This window comes from Apostichopus japonicus, chromosome 8 (genome assembly GCF_037975245.1).
Source record: "Apostichopus japonicus isolate 1M-3 chromosome 8, ASM3797524v1, whole genome shotgun sequence".
Lineage (NCBI taxonomy): Eukaryota > Metazoa > Echinodermata > Holothuroidea > Aspidochirotida > Stichopodidae > Apostichopus > Apostichopus japonicus.
In genome coordinates this window covers 13,648,994-13,669,547 of record NC_092568.1, presented here as the reverse complement: position 1 = coordinate 13,669,547, position 20,554 = coordinate 13,648,994, and the positions used below count along the sequence as shown (strand labels likewise).

The following is a 20,554-nucleotide window of genomic DNA, read 5'->3' as shown; positions in this document are numbered from 1 at the left end:
TATCACATACTTTGTGAACCAGAAAGCCAGTTGGCTTTGTCATGCCTTGCCATACAATGTGCTCAAAATTCAAAATAACTATTTGAGTACTGTGGGGCACTTGAGTTAAGTTTGTCCAAGAATTAAGTGAGAGCAAAAATAAAAACAGAGAGATTTCTAGCTCTTATTTGTAGTACTCCCTTGAGGGTATCAACCATTTCATTCACTCCCTTGATAATACCTCAATTCTTTTCTACAAACACTTGCTGCTGGTCTCAAATGACCCATGAACTCTACAAAACAGACTTCCAAAAATTATGGAGCATCTCCATTTCAGGTATGATTTTGGCATATGCTACCATTCTTGAGATGTTGTTTATAAAGTTGGTGTCACAAATGTAACTACACCTGCTGTGTGAATGTATTTGTGACCAGTCCTGATAATAAACTAAAGCAGTTCCTCTTACTTCCTTGTCCATATCCTCCATCCCAATGTGCTCACAGACAATAGCTAGTTCATCCATGTCCAGAAACCCATCTTTTCCCACTCCTACATCCTCCCAGATTTTCTGCACTTGGTCTTTCTCTGTAGCTGGATTTTCAAGAACACTCATGGAAGCATTCATTTCACCTTTAGTGGAAAAAACATAAAAGTTAAGTCATACAACTGTGGGCAAGCTTCTGTCCTAACACATCAGACTATGCTACTGACTTACTGAGGAAGTGTAAAATTGTTGAATGTGGAGGGCTGACAAGGCACTCCTTCCAGAAGTTACCTTGAAGACAGGACCAACATAGCCCTGTAACTAATCACTTATACACACAGAACTGGCACTCGAGAACTCTCGAACTAACAAATTCCTAAACTGAGGTCACTTCTTAGCTCATTCAAGCTCCTCTCTTAGTGTCTTTGCAAGATATATAGTCCTTGCAGGATCCCCACCCCTGATCAAATCTACAGGAACATTTACTGTAGACAACAGGTGGCAACAATATTATTATAGCAATCCACCCACCTTATACTTGGATTCTACAAATGTAATTTATGTTATTCACTTGCATCGTTTGCAACACAGGCAATTAGATGGATTTAAAGGTCATCCCCTTCAGGCTTAAAAACGTTCAATAAATATTTGAAATCAATACCAAGCAATTCCAAGGTCCATGGTTCAGAGTGCACAGTCTTGCATATGTGAGAGTTCAGCTGGAAGGCTACTACATTACCTAAATTCAGGGGCCACCATGATACAATAGGTTCTGGCCAGCAGTTTAACATGGCCTACTATGTATTCCTGTAATGCAGATAAGGGTACCCTGTGTTCTGATGTCTCATATTACTTTGTGTATCCAAAGAAAGTACTGCTTATGTTGTGTATTCAGATGACTGTGTTATCCAGCTCGGTAACTTGGCGTTGCTAATTAAGCTGCGTGTTTGTCTGCATATTGTCGTCTTAAACGAATTCTGATGTACAGCTTTAATGCACATTGTGGAAAAAGCTAATCCAGAGATTATCCCTTAAGTTGAGTTTTTAAAATTTTTATACGATCATTACCTTAAATTATGCATACTGTTGAATGAAAACTGTTACGCTTAATGTACGTAGAGACATAAGGTGGGATATACACATTGATTGAAATACTGGTAATCATGACTACCAAGTTGTATTATTGAGTATTATCAATGCACATTAATTATTTAAAGACTATAATCTGATTAATATATATTTATTAAGATATATATTTCTTTAATGCAATGGTTTTATTGTTCTCACTACCTACCCTGGAGTTTTTGTGTTACACAGTTTGAGAGTTTGAACTTTGTTGATATTCACACACATTGTTAGTTTTCAAACTTTGAACCCTGTCAGCCTGAAATATCCTTGACCAGTAAACAGATATCTTCTTGTGATCAATAAGGTGAATCCACCTACAATTATTGAAGTTCTTCCAAACTTTAGTTTAGTAGTTAGATTGTTTAAAAGGTTTACAGAAATTGACTTCCATTTACCTCAATGAACTTTGACCACCACAGAAAACAGAAGATTTCATCTGCTCAATAAGATGGATCCAGATATAAAAGTATGAAGTTCATCCAGCATTTACGTTTAGAGTTGCAATGTAAGGTTTCTTGTACTGAATAAGGTGGAACCACATATAAAGTATGAAGTTTATCCAACCTTAACTTTTTGAGTTATTGTTTTAACAAGTTTTCAGACTTTTACCTCTATTGAACTTCACAGAAAAGAACAAGGGTCATGAATTCAATAAGGTGGATCCACATAACAAGTATGAACTTTATCTACCATTTAATTTTGGCCGTAGAATGTTTAAAAGTCAAGATATCGTACACACATCAACAAAGACATGCACGCACATCATCACCATTTAATAGTTTCCTTTTGCCTTTGGCAAGGCAACAAGGAGCCTTTCGTATAACAGAACATTAAAACCATGGTACTTTTAATATGTAAAGAGAGAGTTGGTCATTACAAGAGTATCTACTGTAGAATTGATTGTGCTTGCTTCCACTTTAAGGAATAATCTCTTACCATCTCCCTCAAATGTCTCATTTCGTGGGAGCTCAAGGTTTGATGGTTTTTCTTTTGATGGTTGGTCCTCTTCAAGATCACCTACCTCATCTAGTAGGTCTAAATCAGCATCTGCATCACTGCTCTGAAAGTAGATTTTAATTGTACTTGGAATATTTTTTTCTATAGCTACTTTGCTTACAGCAGTTGTTTCATTGATAAGTATTACTCACCAACTAATGTGGTGAAATTAACTTTCAATCATTCTCAATTCATGAAAATTATAATAAAATGAAATGAAAATTAATGAAATAAAATTCAGCCATCATTCTGATGTCTTATATGCAATGCCTGTTAGGCTGGCTACATAGAGGGTGTCCACTCACATAACATCAAAATGTAAACACATCCACAGGCCCCGAAAGCTAGGTCATGGCCCGGGGCTATATGCTCAGCTGTGTTTACAAACAAAGTGAATGGATGATGTTACACTACAGAGTTATGACTAATTCAGGAGTCTGTTTCTGTATCCATCATTGAAACTGATAATGAATTTGCATCAGTTTGCATTCATAACTTTAAAATACGGATTCTAAGTTACCAGTGTGTCAGTTTTATATTATTTTTGGATGCTCACAACAGTTTTTATAACCAAGTGGATTATTCTTTCAAGGCATTTGGGAACATTTTTTGCTGAAATAATTAAATTAGACAACATACTGACAGCTCAGATGATTTAGTAAATGGAGTTCCAAATAAAGTTCACTGCATTTAAACTACAATTGGCAAAGAATATCTGCCAGAAGTCTGATGGAACCTGCCATTTTGGGTGGAGTTTTGAATATGGCAGAAAACACTGCCTTATGATAATTCTGGGCCTTGTTCCCAACATGCAGAAAATAACTTGAGAAAAATATTATACTAGTAAAAAGGGAGGGTATATATACTCCCACACAACTTTAAATGTCACCCTTTAAATTCTCCTTGATTATGGCAGTTAATCTGTTATACCTCATTCTCACTGTCTTGTTTTCCTGTGGATATCCGGCTATCGCTGTACTTTGTTAGTTCCACAGGAGACTTAAGTTCCATTTGGCTGCTGTAATCAGCCTCTGAATACGCAAGAGAGTGTTCCAAGTCAGGTCGAGATCTCCTACCAAACCTTTTGCCATTTCGAACATATTTTGGGCTGACTTCATCTTCTGTGAAATATTTAAAGAGGGATACTAATGACCAGAATGCCAAAATGCATTGTGGTTTTGATGATGTAACATGAGCAGTTTTCTTCATGAATCTGACGTAATGTATAATTAGGGTGTACAACATACTTGATCTTAGTAATACAGTGAAAAACAGTGTGATGTGACTAACAATAAATTCAAAATGACACAGGCTGTTCTGAAATGACCTTTGACCTCCCCAAACACTATAGGCTTCTTGTACTCAATAATGCACTTCTACACACAAAATGTAAGAACTGTCTAAGCTTACCTTCTTGAGAAATCGTGTTTACATTGTTTTCAGCCCAAATGACCATTGACCTCCATAAAAGACATAATAGACTTCTTGTCCTTAATTAGGTTCTCCTACATACAAAATATGAGATCTGCCCACAAAGTTAAAGGTAACTTACAGAGATCTCAAAAAGTGTGTTGCAAACCCCCAAGATGATTGGATTGAAAATGCAATTTCAAAACAAAATTCTTATGTGATTCCTGCAGATAGAATCCAGTCACCAGTAACAGGCTGTTGTTGTTGTTGTGAATGGTAGATTTGGAAGAGGGTCAATGAGGGTGCAGTGCTAAAACATTACCATTTAACTGATTGATGGGATATTGCAATAGTATGCAAGATAGGTAAGAAAGCAATGAAGTAAATTGAGTGGTCTTACCAAGATCAAGATTAAGTGACATGCTGATGCTGGCATCATTTTCTGTCTCAGAGGGTTCATCATCAGCAACACTAATATCAAGGTCATTTGAAAGAATCATCACAAAACCTTCCTTAAAAGTCTCAAAATCAATCTGTGCAGGAGGAAAATAATCAATGTTATATAAAACTGTTTCTGAATTCTTGCGTGGTAACTTGTAAATAGAAAATGGGGTTCAACCAAGTATCCTGAGAATGATACCCTGTATAGTAGTACAACTTGAGTAATTGTGTTTGAGAATTTTTGGAATTCCATTGTCACTTAGTTACATTTATTTACATATCAGCAACTTGCGATTGATGAGAGATTACTGTGATAGAAGTTTTACTCGACGAACCCTAATTAGCAAGTAATTAACCTTTTCGTAAAAATCAACAATTTTTGTTGACCCAAAAAATTATTATAAAATTATTTATAACAAACCATCTGTTTCGCTCATTTTATATATACATTGATGTACTAGGCCTATACTTCTAGACATAACTGAGCCACTTGGTCTAGCAATTTGCTTTACAAGAAACGATAATGCCAATCAAAACCTCCAAAAAGAAGAAATTTAAGCTATTAATAGACATACAATAATCCATGACGCATACTTTGCATACGATTCGGGTAATAAATTAGGAACCAGGTAGTATCACGTCGGGCGGGTACTCGGGTACCGGGATAACCTGTGCAAACACTTGGTAAAATCATAAAATTTCTAAAAGTGCATCATTACAGAGCCCTCAACTATACTTTTTATTGCCAACTTGCTTACATGCTCACATCACATACACCCATTAACACACCACTTTGACTCCATAAGTAAGTTACTTGCCTGCCTATTAGGCAAATAACCCCCACCCCTCCCAAAAAAAACCAGCTTAAATATTTAGAATTCCTGTAAATCTTCATGACAGTTTGAACAAACTATGAAGATGTCAGGCTGTAATCAATTACTTGACATTATAGATTCTAGACAGTGGATATTTAAGCAAAAATACCTACCTGTCCTTCACCATCATCACTTCCTAACAAATAAGTAATGAGAGCATCACTTTGTGTAGCTAATTGCAGCTTTTCACACAGCTCTTCCAGCTGTTCTCTATTTAGTTTCCCTGTGCGCTCCGTATCACAAACATCAAAGACATCCCGGAGCTGGTTCACGTACACGTCCTCATCTTCATCCATTCTGTCCAAGTTCTTGTATCACCAACATAAAATGTGGCCTCTATATTGAAAGGGAAAAATGGTTATAATAAGACTTTCATCGAAACATGCCATAATTTTAAGGAAACAAGAGTAGCAATGCTGCAGAAGCTCAGATAAGCTTCTATTGAGAAATTTGTTTTGATTGGCAATATTTCCATTTGTTTGTGCGGAAAAAATAATACATACTGTAGGCGGGAAAACAGTATCATTTCCTTTTCTCCCATCTCTTTTTCCCTTGCCTTATGCTCCTTCTTAGCAGACCAAGTTTGAGACAAATGGTAGAAGGTTGTAAACTTTTGTTTTGAAAAAAAAAGGACATCAAGATAAATGTTTTTTTTTTTCCAGTTTTAGTGAAATAAACACTGGTGGCCTATTCTCTTGTCAACTGACTTGTTACAACTAACTGCACAAGTTTAGTTTGTACATCATCAAGGATTATGTAAAGTAGTAACAGCCAGCATTTTCAGTTTATTTGGAGATATTGTAACCACATGATAACACTAATCATTTAATTATATTAATGTAGGTTGGCACTTGTTCTTGCTTCCTTTTAAAGCTGCATGTGCAAGGTTATACAATAAAAGTATCACCAAAAAGTCACAATTTGCATATTTTAAGGAACTTTTACTTTTCAAGATTTCAAGACCTCTTTACGCTACATATGTGCAACAGTTCCCTGTACTATACGTTAATACATTATGATCAATAGCTTTAAATTTTTAATGATCTGCTTTGTGCTTTGATGCAGGGCATAGCAAATCAATGCAACGGGTCAAGCCTATTTGTATATACATGCTGATTATGTAGTTGTACAATTGAAGCAAGAAATTCCTTGTCCAAATGAGCATTGATTGATTTTCGTAGAAATCTAATCACTCTGAATAATGGCAAGGCCTGTAGAGTTCTCCAAGGTGTTGTTCATCAGTAATAGTAGATCTATAATATATTCATGTACTGCAATTATCAATATAGCATGTGATGTAAACTTCCATATCTCTCCAAGCTAAGAAAACTTGAAGAAGTGTTTATCAAGATTTTAAATCAACGGAAATTGCCCCTGTGTCAATTGCATTACTAAAATAACAGAACTTACACAGTGTTGATTGTGTCCTCTCCGGTGTTTGATTCCTTCACAAAGGTGTCTGGAATCTATGGTTTGTGTGTGTATGCAATACAGTTAACTTGTACAGTTGTAGTTCGTCAAAGTTGAAGACGCCTCAGACGCCTCACACAAGCGGCATTTTACAACATTTTCTGACATTTCCAACAGTTTCACTTTTTTACTCCTGAAAAAGCGTTGGGTAAAAGCATTATTGACCGTCTAATCATGAAGGGATTAAATTGATTTTAGTTCCCTGAAAGAGTCAGTAATTTAAATGGTAATAAACTAATAGACTGGAGAAGAAACAAGCCCAGTTCAAAGGCAAGCCTCGAACACTCTGATCGTGTGAACCTTCCCACAGTACAACGTACTTGATGGCTAATAGTTCAAGCATGTTTTGATGAGATTTTAATATAAATTCATATCATTTTTGTGTTTTCTTTGTCTTCCTGATCTTCTTGATTGAACACCATCCTTTAATCATTTTCCAATGATAAGTAAGCAAGAAGTTTTTGTGGGAACCGTAGCGGAAAATGCTTTCTGTTAAAAAGTACTACACGAAAAAAGGTCAAGTATTTGTTTATAAAAGTATCACATCATCACGATATAACTGCTTTCTGAGTTTGGGATTTCTTGCTTTATCAACACACCATAAATGTATATATGCTATCCTGATTGAAATAGAAACGTTATTGCTGTGAACATGAAGCAAGTCCAAATCACATTTTTTTGTTCAACGACCGATGTCAACAGAAGTTAACTGTTTTATCCCTCCAGTCACCGATAGTTGTATTCACGGTGATTTCACATAGGCCTAATGTTAGTGCAAAACGGGCGCACAAATGAAACAAAAAGAAAAGAAACAGAGTACTCAAAATAGAATGAATGAACAAATGCATGTAGAAAACACTCACACAAAATTAAAACAAAAAAATAAAAGTTTTCATAAGAGAATAAGAGATTTTCGACCATTCTTTCTCCAAGGCATCATCTGTTTTCTACCGAGGTTCTACCCTTTTGAAGTTAGTTTCCTGTATTGTTGTAAGTTTCTCGCATAGCCACAACCCGCTACAGCAAGACAGCCAGGAATTTAATCCTGATGGTTGTTGTTTAACAGTTCCTCTTTTGGGGGACTATTTGCACACCAACGTTTTGAATTTCAACCTGACGCTTTCAGACGCTATCAACTTTGATGAACTACTACTGTTAACTATATTAAAGTACCTGAAGAATTAATATCATACATGGTATATATATGTACTGATCTTAGTGAGTACAATAACCATATTTAGCACAGAATTCAAAGGTCAGCTTAGGTCAAAATCTGAAAATATAACTCTTTTTTAAAACAAAGCTGTCATAAAATTTATAAGTGGTATGTTGGGCCACCTTAGCTAATAACAGACATAATTAAACTATACTCACTTAACAGGAGCCCATGGGAAGAAATAAAAACTTGGTCCACAGCCAATGTTGCTCACTTTAAAGACCCCATCTAATTCTTGACCCCCCCCCAACCCTGGTTAATTTTTACACCAATGTTTATAAGTTAGTTACAGGTAGTGTTTAAATACAAGTAATTGGTCAGAGTATTGGAATTTTCCCAATTGTTAGAGAAGCAACCGATTCTTTTGATGTAAAGAAACTGAAGCACAGGAAGTACAAAAAGTTGTGTTTATCACCTTAACATCTCTTCTCAAGGCAATTTCAAATTTTCAATGAAACATCCTGCAGTGTTTGAGGTCCAGCTACAATACAATTCCGTTCAATGCAGAGTAACAACAAATAAAGATACAACAAACGAAAGTTAGCTACCAAGGCAATTGTCACACTGAGTTTGCCATGTGACCAACTCTCGTGAAATATCCTATGCACTACATATAACACTATCAAACAAATATTGATGATACTTTTATGCTTGCTCAAATATACTAAAGTGATTAAATATATCATTCTTTTCTCCCAGATTACATGAATCATAACACTACCCAGATAACGTTTCCTTGCTTTAGGTATAAATCATTGCAACAAGTGCTTTAGTTTAAAATGAACATAGGCAAAATTGTTCTTTAGATAACCAGTAAGATGAATACCACTTTTGTTTTCATTTTAGCTTAGATGGGGCCTACTTATTGTAAACATGTGGAAATAATAGCCCCAAATCACACAAATCTCTTAACTTTGGACCTTGACATTCTGAGTTTAGACAACTTAAAATTCATCAGTCAGTAACACAAGAGCCATTTGGAGCTGATATCATAGGATTTATGAAGTTTGAGTGTGGGGTTTCAGTGACATTTTAAAATGATGCAAGGATTTTGAATCTTTTCAATTGCTTGAGAGTGTATGGTCATGTATGGTAATGGTGTCAAATGCCTTCAAGAGATCAATGAAGATTCCTACTGCTGTCCAATGCTGTTGTAATTTTATCGAGCCATGTCTGTAGAGTAACCTTTAGGGAATCCATACTGAAAAGAATTTAAGATGCTATCCTTTTGAACAAAACTATAAATTCTGTTGTACATATAGTGTTTGAAAAGTTTCAAAACAGAAGGTAATAAAGATATAGGCCTATAGTTAGAGAACTGCTGTTGTCGCCAAATATAAAAATTGGAACTATTTTTGCAATTTTTAAGTTCAGATGGGAACACGCCATAGGAAAACGAGAGATTAATGATATGCGAGAAAGAAGCTGCAACAGCATCACCAACATATTTCAGAATCTTATTTGAAATGCTATCAAGCCAGGACATTTTCCAGTTTTAAGACAAGTAATGATACTAAGAACCTCAGTGGAGTCTGTTGGAAGAATAACAAAAGCATTACCATTGAACCAAAGCCCTTTAAGAGGATTATAATGACTGGGTGGAAGTCCGTCGGAGAGTTTCTGAGCGGCAAAATACTTATTAAATTCATTACTGACAGCAAAATCGTCATAAATTGCTTCTCTGTTACATATAAAATCAGCATTCCTACAAACACTCTTACCTTCACCAATCACATTGTTTAAAATATCCAAAACTTTGCCACTGTCTTTCTTATTGAGTGATATGAGATCAGCATCATGCATTTTCTTAGAATTCTTAATAACTGAGGTAAGTATGTTCCTGTACTTAGTGTATGCTTCTTAATGAACATCTGAGTAACTCTTTTTATACTTAGTGAATAATAGGTTTTTTTCTTGGTATAGACTTAAAATACCAGTGTAAGCCAAGGTGACTTGAAGAACTAATCCTATGGTTACTTAAAGTTAAGGACAACAACTCTGACATTCATTGCGTATGGTTTCAGAAAACTTAGAATAGGCGGAATCTGGATTCTGGTCATTCCAAACATCTGTCCAATCTGTCGACAACAACTGATAATGAAGTCTAGACATGTTCTTAACACAGGTATTGTTGAAGTAAGATACTTTCTTTGTAGGATTATATTTTACAATATTTTTTTGGCTAAGTTAGCAAAAACGGGATAATGATCAGAACTATCTGACATTATAATACCACTTTGCAAATTAGTACGGTGACTGTTTGTAAAAATATTATCAATTAAGGTTGTGGAGGTTTCACAAATTCTAGTAGCATGGTGGGCTCATAATTGACGCACTTAAGGATTTGATCAACGATGTCTATCAAGGAAAAATCCAAATCACTCAACTGTATGTGTTTTTCATATGTGTAGTTCCTCAGAAATGTTATGATCTCAAAATATTTAAGGTTCTGTGCTTATGCACCGTACAATTGAGCAGAATTTGACCACAAAATGTCTGCCGTGTCAAGTTCTTTCATACCCCCTAAATTGACACATTCGTCGATAAGCTAACTGTAGTGTAGGCCTTAGTATACATCCATGGACTTAAGATGCTGTTTGCTATGCTCTGAGCCTCTAAGCTCAGACAGGTCATGTCCCAGAGAGTAGTGGTATCATATTGAGGTAATGTTGTTTATTTTTAGGGTGTAAGATTTCCAAATGCCCAAAAAACATGCAAAACTGGGGGGAGGGTGTTTAAAGCTTAAAAAGTACCACAAGTTTTGTCAGCAAATAGCTGAAATGGATTCAAACTCATGAAATATGTAATTCTGCTTGACTGCAAAAACTTTAGGTGGGCTGCTGTATCGTTGCTACAGTAGTAATAATTGAAGGTGCGTCAATTACGGGGGTGCGTCAATTATGAAGCCTTTACTATACTATTATCAATCAATGGATAAAAAGCATGTGAAAGTGTTTAGAAAAGCTTCTGGAGTTGAGGAGCAAGATGCTTTTAAAAGGTCAACATTGAAATTGCCAAAAGTTTTGTTGTTGGCTGATATTACCCTTAGACAATCACTAATATTATCACTGAAGGAATGGAAATGGCCATCGAAATATAGAGATTATACAAGAAACAGTTCAGGAGATGAATCGGATACTCTTTATCTTGTGATACACAAACTTGAAGTTTTTGGATTCCAACTTGAGAACAATAGATGGGATGAAACTTGAAACGGTTTAACAATAAAGGGCCTAAAGAAATGAGAACTCTTACAATACGTCCTTACGAGACAAAGACTAACTGAGACGAGACAAAGACTAACTCTCGAAGATGCTTCTTTGAAGTCACGCAAACTGGAATAAACAAGCATGTACGCACACTCAGCCGATTGGCCGAAGTGCCAATAGTGACCAGTCATAATAACTCTTGATTGGACAAGCCAATCGATCATGCACAGCTGAATGCAAATGTATGCAAATATAATATCATGTCACACATATATCGTACACAGAAAGACGCACAACAATGTGCACAGGTAGATTCTATCAACTACAGATTTTGGCGGGCTGCCAACCAATGCTAGGAATGAAGTAACTAAAAATAACCTTGAACTTTACATGACCTTTATATGTCCAAACTCAGTCTCACAATCTTAACAAACATGCATTATCTAAGGGAGCAAGAGCAAACAACATGCACAAGTTCACTTAAAGTTTAGCCTAAAGTTTTGCAAACGTTAGTTATGTACAGCTTAGCGGCTTATAACCCCCGCCCTCCCCCCTCCCAGTACATCTCAAGCAAAATGGAGAACTGCAGCAAAATGGCAGAGAAAGATCTTAACATTTAGTTGTACGTTAGCCTAACTATGAACGATAATCAGCAGTTATTTTTACGACGCTTAAGCGACCACAAATGTGGGGAAAACCTGCAAGGTCTAATGGATTACAACTTAGTCGGGTGGCTTCCAATTCAACATTTTAACTCAAATTTGGAATCTTTTCAATTTAGAAAGTCATTTCAGATGGGAAACGTAGATTTCTCTTGATGAAAAACCCACTTTAATAGTACTATGACAAGTATGAGCCGGTCGGATATCAAACCAGGAACCTACGGATTGCTTAGCCTCATTTTTCAAATGCCACCGCCTTTATCCACTCGGCCACAGCACCAGTACTATTTCTTTGTATGGTAAGGCGTTTCTTCCCCTAATGAAGCCCATGTATATAGAATTACCACAAACGTTAAAGCTAACCTAAGTTACGGCTCGTCCCTAACTTGCTGTAGTGTTACTGTTAGTCTTAATGCCAAGTTTATTATAATATAGTAGTATGGTAGGCCTAACGTAAGCCTATGACAACTAGTATAGTAGTAGTATGACTGACTAACTGACATTAGCTAGCATTAACTTACTTACCGTTATTCGTTAACGAACTTGGGCTTCTCGATCAGATTCAACCTGAGATACCTTCATAAATTTTTGGCCACATTGTATATCCTGAATTTTGTAAAATATAACAAAAATGCCATTTGTCCTCCTAACATTCCTTCTACGACTGGTTTTCTACTTTCTACGTTTTATGATTTTGAAGTCTGATTATGCAGTGGCTATGCAAGGTATCATACTTTTCATACAGTGAGGTTGCGGCCTAGCCTAAGCCACTGTGTTAGGTAACACTCGACGCTGTCGTCAGGTACGCGATTTTTCTGAGTTGCAGGTACATTCCGATCCAATCAATCGTATTGGAAAAGTGCACAGGTACAAATTTCACGGCGCTATTCATAAACAACGTTCAAATTTCTTTGTCACACGGGTAAACTGTTGTTCGCACTTTCACAAACGCCTCCAGAACATTTGTTCGTCTCAAAATTATATTGATCTTCAAACAATGTGCAAAATGCACGCAACATCTGTAGTGAAAGTTTCTCGTTATATTTATTATACTGCTATAAAAATCTACAGAATAAGCAATAATAAGCTTAGTGGAGTGCACAGGATTCAAGGGGAGATTCAGAAAAGAATCAAAGTTTTCTACGTCAAATATGGTTATACTCCGACTGATAAGGTAGGGGCCTGAACCTTCATGGGAGGGGCAGAGACTGAGCTGTCAGGTCGGCATGGTGTAGTCACAAGATCATAGTCACTCTGCGAGGACTGCAAGATCGGACATATTAATATTAATTTGATGGCATATTATGTTCAATATTACATTCCTCCTTCACTTTAAGCAGCATAATCGTCGATTCATGAACAACAGAACAAATCATTGGCGTCAACCGAAATTCCAAGCTGGGGGAAGGGAAAGTCGGGGGAAGGAAATAGTTTTGGGGTAAGCAAACATTTTTTTTGGGGGGGGGGTCACAAAATTTGGAAGTGCCGAGATGCACCTTTATAATGTGCACACCAGGGGGAACATCGTCGGGCTAGGAACACGTCTTAAGGCCCGGTCACACTGCAGCGATATTTTATCGGAATACGGTCCGATTTTTCCGATTTTAGGCCGAAGAGTGAGGTTTGTGGTAGTGAATGTAATGAATGCAGTGGAATATTCGAATACCTACTTCAAATCTGAGGGGTTCTAGAACTGACTACATTCTGAAGTGACGTCACATCGAAAAACGATAAAAATCGGAATGGCTCAACAGATAGCAAATCAGGTCCTTTATCACTGTGGCTAGAAGACCCGAACGGAAAACAGGCTGTTTCGATTCCTCCGGGAAAATCGGATAGTATTCCGATAAAAAATCGGTATAGTGTGACCGGGCCTTTACCCCCCCCCCCCCACTCCGCGGTTCTAGGTAAACCAAATTTGGATTCATGAAAATAAAATTAAAAAAGTTGAAACTCACGGAAGCTCTAGCGCTTTGAGGTACTCCTTTTTTCCTCGTAGAGAGTTTAAACTAAAGCACAAAAAACATTTCAGAGAAATACCCCTAAATGTTATTTATCTGCCTGCTGGCGGCTTTGAATTCGTTTCACAGAAAATTGCACTTTAATTCTGGCATGCGCTTTTGCGTATTGAAATTGCCAAGGGGGAACAAGCAATATATTAAAAGGCTACAGCTTGGCCTATACGGTCCCACTGAGTCATTGACCCCCACCGGGGCTTTCAAATCACACATTCCAAAGAATTAATTTCTTCCCTATAACATGTACCAGCATTTTTGTGCTTCAAAATCACTACAAGAGGCCAGGACCTTTATCTGAGCTTCAGTGTAAGAATAAATTTAATTTATTTTCGGATAAGGAGCAATCCATCCGTATTTGTTGAAGACTTTTGCACAGCATGTATGCTTTCTACTCTCATCAGTGGTTTTTTCGTAAACTTATGAATGAAGGTTATGTTCCTGAGGACTGGGTATATGTGCTAATATTACCCCAATTTTCAAGAAGGGTGATAAGTCTAAGCCCTGTAATTACAGGCATGTTAGTTGGTGTTGTTTGTAAGGTCATGGAGTCTATTGTTAAAAAGTCTATGGTCATTCACTTCAGTAGTCAGCCTTTGATCAGAAAGTCTCAACATGGCTTTTGTCACAAAAGGTCTTTTCTCACTAATATTCTTGAGTTTATGGAATTCAAGATGTAACAAGTTCACTAAATCAGCAGAAGTCTGTAAATGTTGTGTTCCTGGATTTCAAGAAGGCCTTTGATAAAGTGTTCGCCTGAGAAAGTTGAACTTACAAGTAGTGTGAATGGGCTTAAAGGTCTGCGGTATAGACCCCAACTATATAGCACGATATCATGGAAAAGTTTCTAGAGATTTACGTAATCGACCTGCGCCTTGGTCGTAAAATGACCTCTTTTTACCGATTAGTCTGCAACGCCTGCCACCTTTTTCTCTTCTTGTATGAGGGTCATTGTGTGAACGCTATGATTAACTACACAGTAGACATGAACATATTACCACACAGCGTTTACACAAATAGCCTAATGGTGTTAAGAAGCTATGCGGCTAATTGTTGAGCATGAGATCGATTTTCGACCGTGGCAGGTCGATTACGTAATCACAAAACTTTCCTAGCTAAAGCGTGCTATAATTGGAGCCAATAAAGCAGATCTTTATAAGCATTGCAATCGGGTGTGATTTTTCTTTCTCTCCTATAGGGTCCTTAATAGGGACATGAGCGTCCTTCCTGCATGATCCTTTTTTCCCCCTACTAATCTAAACTAACTAAACTAACATCTAAGTACTGCAGCTTTCGGGGATTCGTCCCCTGTAAGCCACCGTGCTTTGAAATGCATTCCAGAGAGCGTTGATCGCTGTTAGAGAGCAAGAACTATATGAAAACGCTGCAGCTGAAGCCCGCGCACCTGATGGACATCTTTAAATCCCATTTGACCTTTTTACTAATTAACTCACATTGTTTCACTCTTCTGTGCAATTAATCTCCGTCTTTTCATGTCCATAACTGTTTGATCTCAATTGTTCAGTCTGTTTTTTGCTGCATTCATTGGCCCACGTTTATTATCTGTCTTTCATGTCTAGGTGAAATCTGTCTTAATATGTTTTCGTTTCAGTTTGCCTTTGAAGAAGATCCTGTTAAGATCGAAACGTCAAGTTAGCCCCCTAACTTATACTATTTGTGACCTGGATCCCACTAGGGCTCTGAGATACACAATTGCAGAGAAATTTACTGAGTATTCCCTCTTTTTGACATGTGTTTGTGCTTCTCTTACCTATATGAATAAATACTCAACATGCCCAGGCAAAAAAAAATGTTGCAGCTTCCAACTGTAGCCAAAGCCGGATTTACGGCGGGCCCACTGGGGCCCCACATTTGGGTGGCCAAAAAATTGGAGGCATAATGCCTTTCCGTCCGTCCGTCGATGGTCAACATTTAAAAAACGGACATTTGTTTCGAAACTCCACACTGAACAAAAGTTGTCTTTCCATAAATACATGGGGCCAACTTAATGATGCACGGTCTTTATTCTACGGCATTTGCGTAACACGTCTAAATCCTACCCAGGATTTACTTGGCAATCATGGTATCGAATTGTAGCGGTGAGCGATCGTTTTCTCGACTCAAGCTGCTAAAGAGTCCCCTCCGTTCCGAGTGATGGGCCAATCTAGGCTCGTCAATCTCAGCATCCTTGCTATGGAACCCAACGTTCTCAAAACCATCGACGTCGATGACATCATCAGTCAGTTTGCTAAAGACAAAGCCAGGAGAAAGCCCACTCCATGATGGGTTCAAAGTTCAACTGAAACAAAGGCAAATGCATCTCCCGCATTTAGACACTTGGGAAGGGGAAAGTCTGCGGGAATATATTTCTCATACGGTAAACGGAATATCGATTCCTGGAGGGGTATTAGAAAAAAAACCATAAAAACAAAATTTACATATTAATTGTGACAATAGTCAATTTCCTGAACATGAGATTTCAAAATTGAAATGTTTAGATGCAACTTGCAAGGCCTGGGAAGGGCATTTCTAGCGATCTGGGAAGCATTTTCTGCCAAAATTTGCAAACTGATGTATGTATGTCTCTATATAATTTACCTGTCGTAAATTGATACTAGCTTTGGCGTTTTATAATTACATAGCAGCGAGCTGACTTGCGATATCGAGTTTCAGACCTTCACAATTCAACTTTAGATACTGAAAATGAAATTTAACATACTATGGCTTTCCATACTTGGTGTTTTCATGTCGGTATTAGCAGGTTATTGCACTTATCCGACTCCCCGTGAACGAGTTTAAGTCACGTGACCGAATCAGCCCAATTACTGGATTGTTCACTATCTCGTCTCGAACAGGCTCATAGCAATCCACAATGCTAGACTAAGGATGTGTTTGAGGCGCGCTGGCAAGAGTACTGTATCCATACATACAGTGTGCATACAGATATACACAACACAACATACGTAATTGCATTGATAATCATAATATACAAATTGTTATAGCTAGGCGCGGCGAAAGGGTCTCGGGCAACTCGGTTACTTGTTCGTATTTTGGCTGGTGTCCGATCGCCTTTAGATAAATTATTTACAGCTTAGCCTTCCTTCAACCGACCTAATTAATACTTAATGAAGTGATTGTCAAGTGAGAATGTACCAACAGTATTAAGATGCCGAATAAACCCAAGAAGCAAGATAAGGTTTGTTTTACCCATATAAGCTAGGTGAAAGCCTAACACGTACTTTGAGTACGAGGTTGGCCAGGCTAGGCCTAACTTTACATAACGTTAAGATCAATTTGATATTGATAGTTATACTACCTAGGCTAGTATCGACTTGCAGGAAGCAAATGTGAAACCATGGGAGTAATTGTAGGATGACCCGCAAATCCTGCGCTACCATTATACATTGTATGGCTATACTGTCGTCCACGGTTAATGGATTATATACTTATGTAGGCTAGCCTAAGTTAGTATAGGTGAGGCCTAGGCCTAGGTAATCATTGAAAAAATTGCTGCCAGGCTATGTCCTACCAGCCCCAGATCGCTCCGAATATTCCATGTCAAACTCAAAGAAGGGTCTGCCACTTTGAGAACAAGTTTTAAATTTGGCCGTGGCTATTCTTACGACGAGTCGTAACAATTATTTATAAACTATTCTTACGACAAAGGCAAATTCAAGAGCAGTAAAGTAAATAAAGCAACTGCGCATGTAGTAGGGGTAACCCTAACCCTAAACATAACCCTAAACCTCGATCCTAACCCTTACCCTAACCCTAACCGGAAATTATTGTTACTCCTCGTCGTAAAAATAGTACTCCTGGTCATGAAAATAGCAACTGCGCATGCGTAGTCGGAAATTATTCTTACGACTAGTCGTAACAATAGCCACTTTGTTTAAATTTTGCAATTCAAGGATGGGGAGCTACTTAAGAATCACACAATGTACACTGTGTATGGGATTTTTGTTAACAATTTGTATATCCAACTGGTCCTACTAAGTACTATGTCCCCTAAATTCACTGTGTTATACATGTAGCTGCACTGAGAGACACTGTAGTTTGCATTGTCCACAAGTCAAATTGTTACCACATTTTGAATCGCAACTTTCATTTAAACTGCCAAAATTTGCCACAGTGAAACAAGAAATCATCAGTTAGTTATTTTGAGATGTTTTGAATTATTTCACATGTGTACCAAACCTTAACAAGTATAACTCTTTCTGTTTACGGCGGAATTTGGTCAAACCAGTGATGGAATAACACATTCCAATGATAGATTAGAACTAAGCTACTTAGCAAAATCATGGCATTCAGCATTATGGCTATCCTTGAACCTTACGTCTAGGCCCATGCAAAACTACAACAAAACACATTTTTAATGAACATCTTTCTTTTCATAACACCATTTCTTCTCCAAAGAACCACTGACTTCCAATTCAACAGATGATTAAACAAATCATAACAATCAACCGGAGTTGTGATGCTTAGTCAATAATGCTTTGCACAATTTCCTGTAATTTGATTGGCTAATAGTCGCTTGCCCATTGTCTGCAAACATTGTGTCAATTGTTCAAAGAACGTAAGGCATGTTGTTCAACTGCAACCACTTGTAACATTACTTTCCCCTGTGTAGAGATATTGAAGTTTGTGCTATAGGCTATCACATGTGTGCACTCAAATATTATAACAATATGCCTTGTTGACACAAATTTCGACAAAAAGTGATCATAGTTGTTATTTAATTTTCTCTTAGAATATCACGTGATATTTCAATCATTGTTTTAATCACAAAATGTAATAAATTAAACAATTTATTAATTTTGTGGGAAGCTAACATCTCTGATACTGAAAAGGATTCTTTTCTCACAGTTCAAAGCTTGTAAGCATGATATCTCAGGACCAACAAGTTAAATTAATGTCATACTGGGTAGGTAGATGCCCCATGATGTGTAGATGTGCCCTTTTGTTTGTGGTTCCCATCTCGTAAATATTAATGAGTGGGCCAGGCTTAACACAAAAATGTCAATATCTCTTCAACAATATGCCCAATTTAGTTCATACTTGGTATGGTGATGTAACTACATAGTAAGTATACGCTCTTCCTACAACAACTTTGACCTCATTAATATTCATGAGTTTATGGGGCTTAACAGAAAATAGTAAAAAAACAGCTTGTAAACACGATATCTAATCAACCACAAGTGGAATCAATGTCATACTCGGTAGATAGATGCTCCATTATTGAAATTGGTAGAGGTCCAAAGATGTCAACAGGTGTTAAAGTTTGAAAACCATTTAAACATGATAACTCCAAACTTAATGCTTCAAAAAATCTGTCAATTCCTGCACATTATTGACCTTTTGCTTCTGTTTCGCAAAAGCCGGTCAAAGCATGGAGCTACTACGGAGTTGGCAAATGTGGAAGTGCAACGAAAGAGGGGCAGGGCAGGAATGTCGATTGAAAGAGCAGCAGGGCAGGCAGAAAGAGGTGCGGGTGGGCAGCACCCATAAAACAGCAAAGCTAGGCCACTGGGACATCTTCCCTATATATTGTGTAGAGCATTCACAAAGAATAGACAATGGTACAATCTGTTCTAGTAAACACTAGTATACACAGCATTGTTACAAAGCAGGATTCTGTGACCGGGACGCAATGTGTTAGCCAAGGACGCAAAATGTTTATTAGAGAAACAAAGCCCAAGTACACACACTCACAACTAGGCCTATGCATAACATAACAAAATAAAGTTTTGAATGAACGTCTTTCTTTTCAAAAACCAACAACTTCTTCTGAAAAGAACCAATCCTATTGATGATTGAATTTGTTTGAAAACAAATAAATCGTTACAATCAACCCATGGTACAGGGTTAACAACATTTCCATTACAGAGATTTTCAAGTGATTTTTAAAAAAATCACTGAATTAAATCATTCTTTTTTTTGTGTGCATGTTTTTAACTTTTTATTCATTTTTTTGGTTTAATTTTACTAGTGTAAGAAACTACAAAGAGTCTGCTTCTGCAGTTTGGTATTTATTTAAAATATAAGCACATATAACTTGTAACATTAATTAGTGTGCAGAATCAGTTGTCATCTTACACTTGTAAATTAAAGGTTCCAAGGGTGTTAGAGCAATAAATATAAACAAAGCTTAAAATTTGTTTCTCTTAAATGTTTAAAATACTGTTAGACCCAGGAGATAGTGTGTGGATCTACAGTACCCCAGAGAATAAAGCATAAACGACATTTATAAAGTTTTCAACATTACCACTAAAACGTAAACACTGAAATGCAAACTTGGAGGTGTATTGTACAGTCAGTAGACTTTAAAGTTAATGGTCCTTCTTCATGTTCAATGCTTTAAATAAGAACACAAGCTGAGCAGCTTTATGAGTTCCAAGGCAGTTTTTAGAGTCGATCAGACCATATGGTAGTTAAATTTTCTGTGGAATAGCCTGTACCTATATGTACACTGTATGAGTTACATCCAAGTGGCAGGTGTGCACATGTGTATCAGTGAGGTCAATATCTTTTTTGTATGGAGAGCAAGATTTAATTTAAAGAGAAAGACGGAAATCAAGGAGACCTCCGATTGTTATGTAAATAAAATAGTTTTTGTAACAAGATAGTGAAAATAGTATTCAACAAGGATAATATACTTGTTGTATACT

General features: G+C 37.1%; 2 protein-coding genes across 4 annotated transcripts in view; one reads left to right on the top strand and one right to left on the bottom strand.

Annotated features, from left to right (window-relative positions):
• The window catches only part of LOC139970893 (uncharacterized), a 40,420-nt gene extending 27,611 nt beyond the window's left edge, over positions 1-12,809 (bottom strand). Inside the window, exons 1-6 of one of the 3 annotated variants that reach the window (XM_071976954.1) lie at positions 12,397-12,809; positions 5,428-5,650; positions 4,399-4,531; positions 3,519-3,709; positions 2,529-2,652; positions 447-610 (exon numbers count right to left, since the gene is read on the bottom strand). In XM_071976954.1, coding sequence (XP_071833055.1) covers positions 447-610; positions 2,529-2,652; positions 3,519-3,709; positions 4,399-4,531; positions 5,428-5,610 — 795 coding nt within the window. In that variant the 5' untranslated portion in view covers positions 5,611-5,650; positions 12,397-12,809. Of the gene's footprint in view, positions 1-446; positions 611-2,528; positions 2,653-3,518; positions 3,710-4,398; positions 4,532-5,427; positions 5,651-6,724; positions 6,911-12,396 lie in introns of those variants that run through there. The other 2 variants (XM_071976956.1, XM_071976955.1) reach the window with 2 other exon arrangements.
• Positions 12,810-16,761: 3,952 nt separating this feature from the next.
• The window catches only part of LOC139970599 (serine/threonine-protein phosphatase 2A 56 kDa regulatory subunit gamma isoform-like), a 32,904-nt gene continuing 29,111 nt past the window's right edge, over positions 16,762-20,554 (top strand). Inside the window, exon 1 of the mRNA XM_071976406.1 lies at positions 16,762-17,082. Within this exon, the coding sequence (XP_071832507.1) occupies positions 17,053-17,082 (30 nt within the window). The 5' untranslated portion in view covers positions 16,762-17,052. The remainder of the gene's footprint in view (positions 17,083-20,554) is intronic.